This window comes from Trichosurus vulpecula, chromosome 3 (genome assembly GCF_011100635.1).
Source record: "Trichosurus vulpecula isolate mTriVul1 chromosome 3, mTriVul1.pri, whole genome shotgun sequence".
Lineage (NCBI taxonomy): Eukaryota > Metazoa > Chordata > Mammalia > Diprotodontia > Phalangeridae > Trichosurus > Trichosurus vulpecula.
In genome coordinates this window covers 402,927,403-402,945,642 of record NC_050575.1, presented here as the reverse complement: position 1 = coordinate 402,945,642, position 18,240 = coordinate 402,927,403, and the positions used below count along the sequence as shown (strand labels likewise).

The window sequence follows — 18,240 nt, the reverse complement described above, 5'->3', positions numbered from 1 at the left end:
CACAGGCAAAGGAATCGGACATTTCATCCCATCTTTGGCCTCTGAAAATAATTCCTTTGGGCTCTATATTTTTGGGCTGGCCCTCCCACTGGGTAGTTATCTTCTCCAAATGCAGGAGTTACAAAACTCTCCTGCTACCAATCAGCACTGTCTAAGGAAACCAGTGTCCCTGAATTTCTCAAATCCCAAACCTACCTCTAAGGTTGAGAAATCTATTGCAAGCTCCCACTTCAGTTATCTATACTCAGAAAAGAAAAAAAAAACCATTCTCAGACCCACATAAGCAAGCTGTGTGTTTCACCCGCTGCCAGGGTGGGAAAAAGACCTCAACTTTACCCACCACCCCCAAAAGGAGGACTCTATTAGGAACTTGCTTGGCAGGTGGCAGACAGAGAGTGAGTATCAGGGGATACTCACTTACCGTATCTCTTCATCTCATTTTCACAGATGAGTCAACTGAATATCAAGGATCTTATTAAGTGGCTCCCCAAGATTACTGAGCTAGTGTATGACTGAGATGAGAATTCTCTGGATTGAATTTGAGTACCTTCATGCAGAGTTCATTCCTGCTACCAAAACCTATCTTTCTAAATACCCGTAGTCTCACAGAAATCCCAGGTTGTCATGGATCACAGAACACAGTAGTCTCAAAAAAAAGTCAAATCATGGCAACCAGGTGACTCAGTGGGTGGAGCTCTGGGCCTGGAATCCAATAGTCTCATGTACCTGAGTTCAAATCTGACCATAGACACTTCCCCAGCTGGGTGACCCTGGGAAAATCACTTAACTCTATTTGCCTCAGTTTCCTCATCTGTGAAATGAGCTGGAGAAAAGACTGGCACACCATTCCAGAATATTTGCAAAGAAATCACAAAGAGTCAGACACAACAGAACATTGGCAACCAACAAGTTTCTATCCTTTGCTACAGAGAGCTAGAGCAAAGGCCTCCTCAACACAAACTTGGGCTCCCACAAGAAAAATCCTTTATGTTGAGGCAAAGAGATCAAGTGGACTTGAAGTGTCACCGTTTCCCCTGCTTGGATTTTCCCCTTTGTCTCCCAGGGAGCTGTGCCACCTCCACTTTGCCTTGGCTATGCAGACAGGGTTTCTGATTGACAAGGCTTTGTTAGAAGGAGGGGACCTGTGGGATCAGAAAGGGGATGCCCTGGGAGATGTGAGCCTGCCCAGGGAGCAGAAGCTGCTCTACCCAGGGAGCAGGAGCTGCTCTGCCCTGGGGATGAGAGAGGAAGCTGCTGCTGCTCTGAGCTGAATCCCCTGAACAGCCTGGGGAGGTTTTTGTTCAGGGCTGAAGCACTATGGGAAATGGAAGAGCCTAGACTGCTGAGAGTAAAAATCTCCAGCATCTTCGGGCTCCAGGCTGCTGATGGTGAGAGTGAAATCTGTCTCAGACCCATCATCAATGAACCAGGCAGGCACTCCAGATGCAATGCAGTAGCCCTGTAGATGAGGAACCTAGGGCCTTGACCAGGTTTCTGGTACCAACTGAAGTATTTAATACCAAACTTATTTAAACTCTCACTGGCCTTGCAGCTGATGGTGACTGTCTCTCCTGAAGTTTGGAACAAGGAGGTTGGAGACTGGGTCATCACAATGGATCCTTGGTAATCTAGGAAAACAACAAAATTAGAAGCTAGAAAAGTCTGAATGTCCAAGTTAAACTGTAGGAAAAAGACAATTTTCTGAGGACCACTGAAATTGCAAGCAACTTACAAGTAGTTTTATTTCTTGTCAACATGAAGCAAAAGCCATCCTTCGAACAGACTAAACAATGTTTGTTGTCTGGGGCCTGGTCATGCTAGTCTGACTCTGTCATCTTCTGTTAAGCCTAAGCTTGCTCACCCACTGGATCAAGGGGTCATCAAGTCTTTTTTTTAAATTGTTTTTTTTTATTTAATGTATTTAATATATTTAGTTTTCAGCATTGATTTTTACAAGAGTTTGAATTATGAATTTTCTCCCCATTTCTACCCTCCCACTCACTCCAAGATGGCATATATTCTGGCTGTCCTGTTCCCTAGTCAGCCCTCCCTTCTGTCACCCCACTCCCCTCCCATTCCCCTTTCCCTTCTTCTCTTGTAGGGCAAGATAAATTTCTACACCCCATTGCCTGTGTATCTTATTTCCTAGTTGCATGCAAAAACCTCTTTTTTTGTTTTTGAAGGTCTGTTTTTAAAACTTTGAGTTCCAAATTCTCTCCCCTCTTCCCTCCCCACCCACCCTCCCTAAGAAGGCAAGCAATTCAATGTAGGCCACATTCAGATCATTATGTAAAACCCTTTCACAATACTCATGTTGTAAAAGACTAACTATGTTTTGCTCCTTCCTAACCTATCCCCCTTTATTGAATTTTCTCCCTTGACTCTGTCCCTTTTTGAAAGTGTTTGTTTTTGATTACCTCATCCCCCTATCTTCCCTCCCTTCTATTGTCCCCCCTTTTTATCTTCTTCCTCCTTCTTTCCTGTGGGGTAAGATACCCAATTGAGTGTGTATGGTATTCCCTCCTCAGGTCAAATCTGATGAGAGCAAGATTTACTCATTCTTCCTCACCTGCGCCCTCTTCCCTTCCTACAGAGCTGCTTTTTCTTGCCACTTTTATGCGAGATAATTTACCCCATTCTATCTCTCCTTTGCTCCCTCTCTCAATATATTCCTCTCTTATCCCTTAATTTGATTTTATTTTTTTAGATATCATCCCTTCATATTCAACTCATCCTGTGCCCTCTGTCTATATATATGTGTGTATATATATATATATATATATATATATATATATATACCTACATATATGCATACATACACACACATATGTATATATTTACATACACACATATATATGCATATTCCTTTCAGCTACTCTAATACTGAGGTCTCATGAATCATACATATCATCTTTCCATGTAGGAATACAAACAAAACAGTTCAACTTTAGTAAGTCCCTTATGAATTCTCTTTCTGGTTTACCTTTTCATGCTTCTCTTGATTCTTGTGTTTGAGAGTCAAATTTTCTATTCAGCTCTGGTCTTTTCACTGAGAAAGCTTGAAAGTCCTCTATTTTATTGAAAATCCATATTTTGCCTTGGAGCATGATACTCAGTTTTGCTGGCTAGGTGATTCTTGGTCTTAATCCTAGCTCCATCAACCTCCGGAATATCATATTCCAAGCCCTTTGATCCCTTAATGCGGAAGCTGCTAGATCCTGTGTTATCCTGATTGCTTTTCCACAATACTCAAATTGTTTCTTTCTGGCTGCTTGCAGTATTTTCTCCTTGACCTGGGAGCTCTGGAATTTGGCAACAATATTCCTAGGAGTTTTCCTTTTGGGATCTATTTGAGGAGGCAATCTGTGGATTCTTTCAATTTCTATTTTACCCTCTAGCTCTAAAATATCAGGGCAGTTCCCCTCAATAATTTCTTGAAAGATGATATCTAGGCTCTTTTTTTGATCATGGCTTTCAGGTAGTCCAATAATTTTTAAATTATCTCTCCTGGATCTGTTTTCCAGGTCAGTGGTTTTTCCAATGAGATATTTCACATTGTCTTCCACTTTTTCATTCCTTTGGTTCTGTTTTATAATATCTTGATTTCTTATAAAATCACTAGCTTCCACTTGCTCCAATCTAATTTTTAAGGTAGTATTTTCTTCAGTGGTCCGTTGGACCTCCTTTTCCATTTGGCTAATTCTGCCTTTCAAGGCATTCTTCTCTTCATTGGCTTTTTGGAGCTCTTTTGCCATTTGAGTTAGTCTATTTTTTAAGGTGTTGTTTTCTTCAATATTCTTTCAGTATTTTGGGTGTCCTTTAGCAAGTCATTGACTTATTTTTCATGGTTTTATGCATCATTCTCATTTCTTGTCCCAATTTTTCCTCCACTTCTCTAACTTGCTTTTCCAAATCCTTTTTTAGTTCTTCCATGGCTTGAGACCAGTTCATGTTTTTCTTGGAGGCTTTTGTTGACTTCTTCAGACTGTATATTTTGGTCTTCTTTGTCACCAAAGAAAGATTTCAAAGTCTGAGTCTGAATCTGAGAGCATTTTCACTGCCTGGCCATGTTTCCCAGCCAACTAACTTGACCCTTGAGTTTTTTGTCAGGGTATGACTACTTGTAGAGTAAAGAGTAATTTGTTCCAAGCTTGAGGCGGTGTGCTGTTGTTTTCAGAGCTATTTCTATACAGCCAGCTCTGCCACACCAGCACTCCTCCTTCCCCAAGAACCCCTAACCTGGACTGGACTTAGATCTTCAGCAGGCTGTGCACTCCTGCTCTGATCCACCACTTAATTCCTCCCACCAGGTGGGCCAGGGGCTGGAAGCAACTGCAGCTGTAGTTTTGTAGCTGCACCTCCCCTGCTGCCCCTGCAGCTTTTCCCACTAACCTTCTCTGTTGTCTTTGGTGTTTGTGGGTTGAGAAGTCTGGTAACTGCCACAGCTCACTGATTCAGGGTTCTAGGGCTCGTTCCCCCCAGCTCCTGGTCTGGTTGGTCCTGCCGCAGCCCACGTTGGGCTCTGCTCTCCTCCACCCCCAGCTCCGTGTGCAATAGACCTCATCCAGCGATCATCCAAGCTGTCCTGGGCTGGATCCCTGCTTCCCTCTGCTATTTTGTGGGTTCTACAGTTCTAGAATTTGTTCAGAGCCATTTTTATAGGTTTTTGGAGGGACCTGGCTGGGAGCTTACACAAGTCCCTGCTGTCCAGCCACCATCTTGGCTCCGCCCCTGGGTCATCAAGTCTTAATCCCTCGAAACCTGTGATCTTTTAAACCCTTCCCTGCTCAGCTGTGCCTTACCCCGAGCCCAGAGCACCAGCAGCCAGAGGAGCTGCCATGGGGAGACCATCCTGGCCTTTAGAAACCTACAGAGACAGCACTCAGAGCCCTGGGAGAGCAAGAAGGAAGAAAGAAGCTCTGATATCCTGAGTCTTGGGTCCCTTGGGTCTCCGTATGCAAAAGAGCCCCAGGTCTGTTAGGAACCTCGCCTCAGGGACCTGTAAGCCACACTGAGTCACACTAACTGATACTGGCTCTAGGGGAGGAAGTCTTACACTTTTCTGTTCCCAAATGTTTGACCTTGAGAGCAAAGGCAAGATTATGTTTAATGACCGATGGAGGAATGGTTGCAGCTGGTTTGGGGTAGATGAGGAGAGGCTTCTCCTCGTGCCAGGCCTAGATTCCCCATAACTCTGAGAGATCTCCAAGCCCTAGAGTGGTGGCAGAGATGGCAGGAGCTCACAGCTTGTAGGATTTTGAGGAGTTTCACCTGACTCTGCTCATGGACCTGCCCCACTACCTCCCTCTGCTGGAGAAGATGGAAATTCAAGGAGTCAGTGAGGACAGTCTGGCCCATAGACAGATCCTAGCCTGGGTCCCTGGGAAAAGCTAAGTAAAGCCTCTTTCCCAGATAAATGGGTTTTATCACTCACTAGATGACATTACTGTATTTGTTCTGAGCATTGTGCCAGAAACAGTTATATCTGCTCTTGTCCCCATTTTCCCATTCTAGATATGCCATAAAGGTGAGGACCCATACTATAGTCCATCCTTTACTCTACTTGTGACTCTTTACAGAAGTGTGAATCTGGGTAAATATGTGTGCCAAATTTGAAGATATGAAGGTGAGGATGACTGTCTAAGAGACAAGGAGACTGGAGAGAGTCATCGATTTCTGGATAATTCCTTCTGTCCAGGGGGGTTTACAAGAGTCCCCTGTTGCAATTCCCCATTTGGTGTACCTGCCTCCAGCCTCTCCTTTCTTTAAGCAATCAACAGTGAACGAATACATGAAAAAAAGCTTTTATGCTTGTAAAAATATTTTTTTTCCAATTACATCTACCAGCTATTTTAATTTTTTTGAAAAAAAAAATTCTTTTGAGTTCCAAATTTTCTGCCTCCCTCTCCTTTTTTCTCATTGAGAAGTCAAGCAATCTGACATATGTTATACATGTGCAGTCAGGCAAAACACATTTCCGAACTAGTCATGTTGTAAAAGAAGATATAGACAAAAAAAACCCCAAAGAAAAATAATATAGAGAGAGGTATGCTTTGATCTGCATTCAAAATTCATCAGTTGAAAGAGCATTTATTAAGCTATGGAAAAAAAACCAGAATGCTAAGTGCTGGGGAGAATAACGGAAAAGTAGAAGAGTTCATGCTCCAGAGGTGTTCATATTCTAATAGAGGATGCAATAATTATGACATTATTTGTCATTATTACTGTATGATTAACGTTTCTAATTGCCCTCAAGTTGGCAAAGTACACTGAAATTTTGTCTCCTTTTACTCTTATAATAGCAATAAGGGGGGAGGTGCTATTAACAAATAGTACTAATAAGGACTAAAACCATTTTGCAGATGAGGAAACTGAGACAGTCAAAGTTGAAGTGACATGGTCAGGATTTAACACCAAGTCAATGTCTGAGGCAAGATTTGAACTTAGGTCTTGCTGAATCTGGGCCCTGCTTTCCATGTACTGTACCACCTTGCTATATGCAACGTATCCGTAGAGGCATAGATTTAGCCAGACGTGACTTAGTGTGAGAAGTTCTCATAAACAAAAATCAACCTATGCATCTTGGAATCTTCTCTACAAAGGAGAGTCCTGGGGAGTTGTCTTTAGCACTCAGGGATTAAGTAGTGGTTCAAGCACACAGCCATGGCTGAGAATCAGGACTTGATTCTGGGTCTCTTGACTTTCAGGTCACTTCCCTGCCCATCATTTCCTATTGCCTTATATTTATCACATACATTTATATCATTAATATTTCTATCTGTGTCATCTACCCATATTATCTTTTTCATCTATATCATCCATGTCTGTATCTACCTATGCTGGGAGAAGAAACGAGGACAGAGAGAAAAGAAGGAGGACTGAGGATCCCTTAGTCTATTTTGGGAAAGATGGGCCTGAGTCCACCAAGGATATTTGGGGTAAGGCTCTCAGCCTTGGACTTGGGCCTGGCTGAGCTGGCTGAGTGTCAGTTTTGCTACTGACTAGCTGTGTGATTTTGATGACATTACTAAGCCTCTGTGAGTTGGCAAAATGATGGGGGGGGACCCTTTTAGGAGTAAAGGGAATCAATGAGCGGGGAGGATTTGTTGAAGGCATCGAATCTAGCACTCTCTCCAACATATGAGTGAACACACAGGATTTAAGCAATGAATAAGTATACACAACATGAAGTGAAGAATGAGAGTTCAGGATAGACAGAAAGGGAAGAGAAACAAGAATGAGAAAAACATTAAGGAATCCTTCTTAGAACAAAAAGGGTAGAAAAAAAATGAAAGAACCGAGTTGGAGAATAGGCAGGATCATGAGTGAAAGACTTCACTTAGAGGGAGAAGAGAAGGGGTCAACGAGGGGGTATTATATAACTAAATAAAGTAGGAAAAGATAAAGAAATCAGAAAATTAAATAAAACTCTAAAACTAGGGATATGGTGGACAATTGGGAGAGAAGGTGGAGGTGGAGGTGAAAAGAGCCAGTGGGAAGATGGTTGCCTTAAAATAGATAAAAGAAAGATAATTATCTGGATGAAGTATTGCGTAAGAGTGGAAGAGGAAAAGCAGTCACAAAACTGAATTCACAAAAAAACTCAAAGTTACAAATGCTCCTGAATGAAGGGGGAGAAAATCCTGCAATCCTGCTGCCCAGGTCCACTCCAAAATGATGCTCCATAACCTCACCTGGGGCTTCAGGGCTGAGAGGTGATCCTTTTACACCTCAGTCAACTCACTCTCTCACTCAGCATGCGTGTTCTTCAGGATGTTTTCATCCTTCCTCAGACTTTGCATAGGTTGGCCAACCATGCTTTCTCAGTTGAGAGCCTGGCCTCATATGCTACTGAAAAAAAGGAAGTCATTCTCAGAGAACCCCTAGTTCTTCCCTCCTCATCTCCCATCTCCAGGCACCTTTTGCCACCATCTCCTCCTTCATCCTCCCTGATATTATGAGGAAGCCCTCCTCTTTGTCAAGGCTAACCTGTCAACATTCCTAAGTGATCCCATTCCATTCTCTCTTTTTCAGTAGATTGCCCCTCCTATCATGAAAGTCCTCCCATTTATCCTCATCCTCTCCTGGTCTCCTGGCTGCTCCCCTGCCACTTACAAGGAAGCAAAAATGGCCAAAGAATGGGTGTGGCCCTGTCACCTGCAATCCTAAAAGTTCCCTTTGTGGATGCTAGGAGATATACTCCAACTCATTCAGGTGTGTACACAGGAAGCCTGGGGCAGCCAATGAGGCCTTTTCAATCCCAGGACCAGAGAATGAAAAGGCATTGATAGGGTGGATCATTCAACTTTGCTTCTTGGTACCACCTAGGTCATAGGCAGCCCAGCTCTCTGAGGTGAAGGGGTGGGTATCCTGAGAAAAAGAAATTTAGTCTTTGTCATTGCTGCAAAGACCTGGAGTAAAGATTTCACCAAAGGAACTTGGGTTTGCAACAAGAAAAAGTGTGTCAAGGCCAAGATTTCAAGTGGATTTGAAAGGTCAGCAAATCTCTAGCATGGATTATCCCCCTTTGTCTCACAGGGCTCTGTGCTAAGCCCACTCTGCCTTGGTTGTGTCTGTCCTTCTTTTTTGAAGAAGACAATGACATCGGGGAAATGATGACATGACTTGCAGTTGACTTTGATTTGAGTGAGGAAGGGCTGTGCAAGGTCACCAACCTCACTTTCTCCTCCAGAGCTATCTAATTCCAGTGGCCAGACATTCATGAGGATGACTGAAGACGGCCCAGGATGCAATGGGAGACCCTGGCCATTTTAGGCTAAGGCCTTTTCAGCTTCTCACTGAGTGAGGTAATGCCTATTTAAATGGGCCTATTTAAAAAGTGTGTCAAGAGATGGCCCCTTTAATTAGAAAAAAAGAAAAAGCCAGACTGGGTGGGGAAGGCCGTCAAGATTGCTGGTCAAAAGAGAAACAGTTGCTATAACACTCACTCTCAGCCAGGAGGGCCCAAAATATAGCCATTGAGTGGAGCTTGGGCAGGGACCTTTTGTGGTCCAATCTATGAGATTCAGAGTGAAATGGGTTTAAGGTTTGACCTTTGAGGAAAGAGAAAGAAAGAGAGAAAGAGGGAAAGAAAGAAAGAAACAGAGAAAGAGAGAGAGAAACAAAGAGAGAAAGAAAAAAGAGAGAGAAAGAAACAGAGAGAAAAAGAAAGAAAGAAGGAAGGAAGGAAACAAGGAAGGAAGGAAGGAAGAATGGAAGGAAGAAAGGAAGGGAGGGAGGGAGGGAGAAAGGGAGGAATCAAGCCAGTAGACCCCAGATTAACTGGGAAGCTTCCAGCCATCAAAATTTACCTTCCTTTGGAGAGAAGGACCCAGCCAGTTGGGTAACTCAGCTTGTCCTCTCCCTCTCTCTCCCCCTCTTCTTCTCCCCTCTGCCTTGACTGTAGGTAGAAAGAGAAAAAGCTCTTATATCCTAATTGGGCCTGTGAAAACCCCCTTGAGTCTCTATATGCAAAAGAGAATGAGGACTCATATGAGGCTTACCTCAGGGACCAATAAACCAAATGAAGATACTCTGAATAAATATACCTAAAACCATTAGCGAGCATTATATGTAATGGGGATAAGCTACATGGATTTCCAATAAGATTGGGGGTGAAACAAGGATGTCCATTATCACCACTGTTATTCAATGTGGTTCTAGAAATGTTACCTTTACCAATAAGAGAAGAAAAAGAAATTGAAAGAATTAGAATAGGCAAAGAAGAAAGTAAGTTATCACTCTTTGCAGATGATATGATGATTTAATTAGAGAATCCTAGAGAATCAAGTAAAAACCTACTTGAAATAATAAACAACTTTAGCAAAGTTGCAGGATATAAAATAAACCCACATAAATCCTCAGCATTCCTATACATTGCTAACAAAGCCCAACAGCAAGAGATAGAGAAATTCCATTTAAAGTTACTGTAAATATTTATATCAGTAAGGCAAGATGACCATGAACATGCCTGTGTGATTCAAAATTGCAAAGTATGAAAAACTCTCTAGGTAGAAGGCAGAGGAAGTAGAACATTTATTTAGGCACCAGAGGATCAAATCCCAGAATCAATAATTCCAATTCAATATAGCAGTAATTGTATTCCAAAACCAGTAAGCCCACCTCAATGTAGCAATAAGGAGATTAAAACACAGTATTACAGGAAAGAGCTGAGTCCTCCTATAACCTTCCCCCTTGCTAGGGCCTTCCCATAAACAGTCACTTATAAATCCCAACTGTCCGCTTGCCTGAGTGCTCTCCCTGCTCAGTTCTCTGGTATCCTCGGCTCACTGGTTTCCACTCTTGGCTCAGCACTCTCTTCTGCAGCTCTATCAACCTGGAGTTCTTATTCCTCCTCCTTGGGCTGAATTCTGAATTTTCACTTCTCTTCTGATTTCTGAATGCTCAGTTCTCAATGGCTACCTTCTGGGTGTATATATTCTCTTTAGGGCCTGAGAGCTTCATGCCCAAAAGGCAAAAGGATGTGGGAAAGATCTTTAATCAAAGTTATGGGCCTGCCTCTCTTAACTGGCCCTACCTGAGGCCTACTGAATGGGAGGGAAAGATCTTCAATCACATTATCACCACAACATTATAAAATATTTGGGAGTGCACCTACCAAAACAAATCCAGGAACTATATGAACACAATTACAAAACACTTTTAAAATAAAGTCAGATCCAAGTAATTGGAAAAACAGTGGCTCATGGGTAGGCTGAGCTAATATAATAAAAATTACAATTCTACCTAAGTTAATTTACTTATTCAGTGCCATACCAATCAAGCTATCAAAATTATTTTATAGAGCTAGAAAAAATAATATCAAAATTTATCTGGAAGAACAAAAGTTCAAGAATATCAAGGGAATTAGTAAAAAGAAATGCTAGAGAAGGTGGCCTAGCAGTACCAGATTTTAAATTGTATTATAAAGCAGCAATCATCAAAGCTACTTGGTACTGGCTAAGAAATAGAGGGGAAGGTCAGTAGAATAGGTTAGGTACACAAGACCCAGTAGTCAATGGTTATAGCAATCTACTGTTAGATAAACCCAAAGACCCCAACTTCTGGGATAAGAACTCACAATTTGACAAAAACTGCTGGGAAAACTAGAAAATAGTATAGCTGAAACTGGGCATAAATCAACATCTAACACCATTATACCAAAATAAAGTCAAAATGGGTATACTAGTTAGGTATAAAGGCTGACACTATAAACAAGTTAGGGGAGCAGAAATGGTTTATCTGTCAGATTTATGGAGAATGGAGGAATTTATGACCAAACAAGAGATAGAGAACATTATGAAATGCAAAAATGGATGATTTTGAGTACATTAAATTAAAAGGTTTTGCAGAAACAAAACCAATGCAACCAAGATCAGGAGGGAAGCAGAAAACTGGGAAGGAATTTTTACAACTAATGTCTCTGATAAAGGCCTCATTTCTAAAATATATAGAGAACTGAGTCAAATTTACAAGAATCCAAATCATTCCCCAATTGATAAATGGTCAAAGGATATAAACAGGCAGTTTTCAGAGGAAGAAATTAAAGCTATCTATAGTCATATGAAAAAAAAATGGTCTAAATCACTATTGATTACAGAAATGCATATAAAAACAACTCTGACATACAACATCACACCGATCAAATCGGCTAACATGACAAAACAGGAAAATGATAAATCTTGGAGAAGCTATGGGAAAGTTGGAACACTGTTACATTGTTGGTGGAGCTGTGAGCTGATCCAACCATTCTGGAGAGCAATTTGGAACTATGCCCAAAGGGCTATAAAAATGTGCATACACTTTGACCCAGCAATACCACTTCTAGGGCTGTATCTCAAAGCAGTCATAAAAATGATAAAAGGACTGACATGCACAAAAATATTTATAGTGTCTCTTTTTGTGATGGCCAAAAACTAGAAATTGAGGGGATACTCATCAAGTGGGGAATGGTTAAACAAGTTGTGGTAGGGGAATGCAATGGACTATTATTGTACCATAAGAAATGATCAACAGGCAGAATTCAGAAAAACCTAGAAAGACTTATATGAATTGATACTGAGTGAAGTGAGAAGAACCAGGGGAACATTGTATACAGTAACAGCCACAGTGTGTGATGACTGATTTGGACAGACTTAGCCCTTCTCGGGAATGCAAGGATATAAAAAAATTCTAAAGGACTCATGATGGAAAATGCCATCCACATCCACAAAAAGAAATATGGAGTCTGAATGCAGAGTGAAACAGACTATTTTCTTTTTTTGTTGGTTTTGTTTTGTTTTGTTTTTTCTTTCTCATGATTTCTCCCATTCATTATAATTCTTCTATACAATATAACTAATGTGAAAATAGGAATGTTTAATAGGAATGTATTTGTAGAGCCTATATCAGATTGCATGCCATCTTGGGGAGAGAGGCAGGAAGGGAAGGGCAGAAAATTTAAAACTTATGGAAGTGAATGTTGAAAACTAAAATTAAATAAATTAAGGTTAAAAAAAAAAGACATTCCGGCTAAGACAACCCCTGGGGACTGAGTTTTCCTGTTTCATGAATTTTAAATTGGGACCTCCAAAACATAGAAAAGTTCATATTTAGTGAGTGTTAGAGGAATAGCTACATTTGGGTATAGATAACAAGGAGACTGTTCTCTCTGTCCATCACACGAGATTCCCTGAAGCCATGAGACAGTGCAGACCCCTGGGGATGTGGCAGAGATGAAAGGAACTCACAGCTTGAAGGCTTTGGAGGGTTCTTCACCTTCCTCTGCTCTTGTACTTGCCCCACTAGTCTCTGGAGAAGGTGTGATTTCAATGAGGCAATGAGAATGATCTGGTTGAGACTGAAGAGGGTTTAGGTGGGGCACATGAGAAAAACCTAGGAAAATGTCATTCCGAGGTGAATGGGTCCTGTCATTCACTAGATGGGGGTTCTAGATGATGGTTGTCCTGAGCTTTGATCAGGCAAAGATTATGTCCACACTGGTCTCCATTGCCCCATCCCAAACATACCTCATAAAGGAGAAAATATAGGCCTACAGGTATGGGCAGCCAGCTATATCCTGTTTAGGCCTCTTAGACCTCTGCAAAGCAGGGTCAATTGAGAATGGGTCTATGCACGGCAAGGCCAGTTTTGGGATAAGAAAACTTGGCAAAGAAAACATGCCTTTGTAGCTGATTATCTATATGGGAGATGACAGAAATGTTTCAGTCTGGTTATCTATATGTGAGAGAACAGAAATGTTTCAATAAGGTTAGCCTTGAGGAAAAATAGTGTCCCACTCCCAAGAACAAGGAGATAAAAAACTTAATCCGTGCTTTATTGTACTCTTTGAAGTCAAGATAACTCAGCAATTAACCTGTATAAAATACTGTCAGTAACTCCATTAAAATCAGTCTATAGTACAGTTTAATATCTGGTATGGCTAGGCCACCTTCTCTAGCATTTCTTTTCATCAATACCTTAGATATTCTAGACCTCTTGTTTTTCCAGATGAATTTTGTTATTATTTTATCCAGCTCTGTAAAATAATTTTTTGGTAGTTCAATTGGTATGGCACTGAATAGATAGATTAATTTAGGTAAAATTGTCATTTTTATTATATTAGCTCAGCCTAACCATGAGCAACTGATATTTTTCCATTTATTTAGATCTGACTTTATTCACATGAAAAGTGTTCCATAATTATGTTCATATAGGCCCTGGGTTTGTCTTGGCAGATAGATTCCCAAATATTTTATAGTGTCTACAGTAACTTTGAATGGAATCTCTCTATCTTTTGCTGTTGGGCTTTGTTAGCAATGTATAGGAATGCTGAGGATTTATGTGGGTTTATTTTATGTCCTGCAACTTTGCTAAAGTTGTTTATTATTTCAAGTAGTTTTTTACTTGATTCTCTAGGATTCTCTAAGTAAATCATCATATCATCTGCAAAAAGTGATAATTTAGCTTCTTCTTTTCCTATTCTAATTCCTTCAATTTCTTTTTCTTCTCTTATTGCTATAGCTAATGTTTCTAGTACCAAATTGAATAGTAGGGGTGATAATGGACATCCTTGTTTCACCCCTGATCTTATTGGGAATGCATCTAGCTTATCCCCATTACAAATAATGCTTGTTGATGGTTTTAGGTAGATGCTATTTATAATTTTAAGGAAGGCTCCATTTATTCCTATGCTGTCTAGTGTTTTTAATAGGAATGGGTGTTGTATTTTGTCAAAGGCTTTTTCTGTGTCTATTGAGATGATCATATGGTTTCTGCAAGTTTTGTTGTTGATATGGTTAATTATGCTAATAGTTTTCCTAATATTGAACCAGCCTTGCATTCCTGGAATAAATCCTACCTAGTCATAGTGTATTATTCTCGTGATAAGTTGCTGCAATCTTTTTGCTAATATTTTATTTAAAAATTTTGCATCAATATTCATTAGGGAAATTGGTCTATAATTTTTTTTCTCTGTTTTGACTCTACCTGGTTTTGGTATTAGTACCATATTTGTGTCATAAAAAGAATTTGGTAGGACTCCTTCTTCACCTATTTTCCCAAATAGTCTACAAAGTATAGGAATTAGTTGTTCTTTTAATGTTTGATAGAATTCACATGTAAAATACGTGGAAACTATATGGGATTCCATACCATCTTGTGGAGGGAGGAGGGGAGGGAGGGAAGAAAATCTGGAACTCAAAATTATGTAGAACTGAGTGTTGTAAGCTAAAAATAAAAAAAAATGCTATAAAAATTTTTAAAAATCAATCTATAGCTTGACTATACGACTCACCTAGCCCCATGTCTTTGTCTTTTTGTGTCGATTACTTCATCATATATTCATGCCACTACAGGCCCATACAGGTATGTTCCATCATATGTCTGTCTGTGCTTTTACTGGGGAGGTGGATATGGGATAATCTGTGTGACCAAAGGAAGACCATGAAGGTGAGGGAGAGTGGGTTAGAGGCAGAGACTGAGAGGCTGGAGGCCAAGTCTTTCACTTCTGTCTAATCATTCCTCTCCTGGAGGAGGGCACTGTCTCCAGTCTCTCCTTTCTACAATCAATTAATCAAGATTAAATGAATGGGGGCAGCTAGGTGACACAGTAAGTAGAACACTGGCTCTGGAGTCAGGAATACCTGAGTTCAAATCTGGCCTCAGACACTTGACACCTTTACTAGCTGTGTGATCCTGGGCAAGTCACTTAACCCCAATTGTCCTGCCTTCCCCCCTGCAAAAAATAAATAAATAAATAAATAAAAAACTCTAAAAAAAAAAAAGATTAAATGAATGAATATGTGAATGAGGCAGTGAGTGACTGGACAGTAAGAATTAAGTTACTAAGCTAGAAGAAGGGTCAGTGGTCTGACATTTGAAGGGCTCTTGGCCAGAACCAAGGAATGGCAAGTCATTGAGGAAGGGTTGGTTTCACCTTAAGACTTTGGTTCTCACAGAACTAATAGGAAAACCAAATCTAAAGAGAATTAGTTTGTAGGCTGTTCCAGGACTGAATGTAAAAGGAAAAGGAAAGGGAACAAGCATTTATATAGCACCTCCTATGTGTCAAGCCCTGTGTTATGTGCTTTGCAAATATTACCTTAATCAAATCCTCACAACAACCCTGAGAGGAAGGTGCTGCTATTATCCCCATTTTACAACTGAAGAACCTGAAGCAAACAAGCTTGAGTGACATGTCCAGGATCACACAGTAGCACAATAGGGATCCGCAACATGAACTTGAGCTCACAAGAAGAGAAAGTCTCCTTGATATTAAAGGTTTCAAATGAACTTGATCCCTAAGGAAATCCCTGCCACTGTGTTTCCCAATGGACTGTGCTATCTCCAACTTTCTTTGGCCATAAGAATGTGTTTTAACAACCCAGCTGGCAGCTTCTGTGGGGGCATAAGATCCCCGCCCACAGCCAGCACCCAAGAGGCTGCCAGGACACTGGGAAAGCACAGGTTCTTTTTATCTGCTTAAACAAGGAAAGCACAGTGAAAGGGTTGACCAGCTTACTTTAATCCAGCATTCAGTTAGCATTCAGTTAGTTCAGGGGAGCATACACACAAGCATCAAGAGACATACTTCAGGGGAAAAAAAACAGCACCCTGAGGTTCAGAACATTCATTTAGTTTGGGGGAAAAGGACCAGCACCCTGAACCTCAAAACCAAAATACAAACAAATTACAAATATCAACAGACAGACCCAACACAATTCATAGTTACCAACATCTGGGCTCGGCCCGAGAGCAAGGGCTGGCCCAGAGTCACGCTCCCCACCGCTGCCGCACCAACCGGAAAAGGAAAGAGAGCTCTTCAAGCTGTCCTCTCCCCTCTTATAGAGTTTTTGACATCATCAAGAGCCGCCTGAATGACCAGGGCCGATTGGTTCTTGAGTTGGCCCCTTCCCCTAGTGTAGACTAGATTAACACCCAATAGGGTGTGGCTCTGGAGTCAACACCTCCCCTCAGCCAGCCCCATGACTCATCACACAGGAAGTTCTCTGATCCCAGGCATGGTCTGGGCTTCCTGCCCCAGAAGAGGTCACACAGGAAGTTCTCTGCTCCCAGGTATGGCCCAGCAAGGCTCAATGAGATAAACTGAGTCACTCAAAGAAAACAAAGGCCATTCTGGCCACAGAATTTTTTTTTTATGTGATGCCTCTGGTAGGAGAATGAGGAACTGGGAGGGCAGGCAAACGAGAAGCCCCAAGAGATGTGAACCTGCCCAGAGAGCAAGGGCTGCTCTGCCCTAGGAACCCAAGAGGAAGCAGCAGCTGCTCTGAGCTGAATTCACTGAACAGCCTGGGGAGGTTTTTGTTCAGGACAGAACCACTGTGGGAAAGGGAAGCTGGTAGACTGCTGACAGTAATAATCTCCAACATCCTCAGGCTCCAGGCTGCTGATGGTGAGAGTGAAATCTGTCCCAGACACACTGCCAGTGAACCGGGCAGGTACGCCTGATGCCAGACTGGTAGCCAAGGAGATGAGCAGCCTGGGGGCTTGGCCAGGTTTCTGCTGGTACCAATTACAGTAGCTATAACCAAAAATTTTTAAACTCTCATTGGCCTTGCAGCTGATGGTGACTCTCTCTCCTGGAGGTCTGGACAAGGAGGCTGGAGACTGCATCAGCACAATGGCCCCATTGGAATCTAGAAAGAACCAAGAATTAGATCAAGACAGAAATTGTGAGCAATCATGACAACATGTAAGAACAAGACAATTTTGTGAAGAACAATGAATTCCCAAATCTCCGACAATCACTTGTACTTGTTATTGAGGTTTGACAGGAACCATGTTTTCCCACAGACCTCATGGCTGTTTTTGTTTTTACTTTTTATTGAATGGCCTGGTAATGTCTGTCAACCCATCTGCCCTTGCTCTCTTTAAGCTTCCTCACCTACTGGATTGAGGGAATCACAAGTTTTGTTTTGTTTGGCTTTTCAGGGAAACATCCTTTTGTCTGGATTGCCCAAGGCTGGGGGTGGTCTGAGTATAGAGATGTTTCCTCTGTCCAAGGGTGACATGATCTCATTCTCAGCCCCTCACTGAACACCTCCTCATCCAAGGGTATATAAACTGTGAGATCACCACCATGACTTATGCCAGGTTAAAAAAGATGGCTAAGTGATCATTCTTTTATTAATAACCTGCTGGCCTTTTCCAGGGAAAACCTCTACTCTCGAGGCTCCTCTCTGATCTGCTGTGTCTTACCCCGAGCCCAGAGCACCAAGAGCCAGAGGAGCTGACAGGGGGAAATCATTCTGGCCTTTGGAGATCTGGAGACAGAGAACCCTGAGCCCTAAGACAGGCAGGAAGAGCAGAGCCTCTTAGAGATCCCTTGAGTCTCCACATGCAAAAGAGTCCCAGGTCTAGTAGGAGCCTCCTCTCAGGACCCTGACAGAAAAACTAGGTCACACCACCCGAGCTTGGTTCTTCCTCTTTTGTGGCTTCCTCTTTTGTGTCTCCAAGTCTGGGACCTCAAGATCATAGGGAAGTTTGTGTTTAGTGAATGGTTGAAGCTGGTTGTAGATGAATGAGGGAAGACTTCTGTCTGTGCCCCAGGACTAGATTCCCTATAAGTAGGAGAGAGCTCCAAGCCCTGAGGAGGTGGCAGAGATGATAGGAGCTCAGAGTCCCTCATCTGACTTTATTCATGTGCCTACCCCACTACCTCCCCGTAGTGGAGAAGGTATGATGTCCAGGAGACAGTGAAGACAATCTAGCCGGGGCTGGGCAGCACTTTAGATATGGTAC

General features: G+C 41.8%; 1 gene segment (V, D, J or C); it reads right to left on the bottom strand.

The window, feature by feature from the left end:
• Nucleotides 1–1,315: 1,315 nt before the first annotated feature.
• On the bottom strand, nucleotides 1,316–17,746 carry LOC118842726. The segment is given in 4 exon segments: nucleotides 1,316–1,459; nucleotides 15,436–15,505; nucleotides 16,829–17,135; nucleotides 17,698–17,746. Coding segments are annotated over 4 exon segments (570 nt in total).
• Between the last annotated feature and the right edge of the window lie 494 nt (nucleotides 17,747–18,240).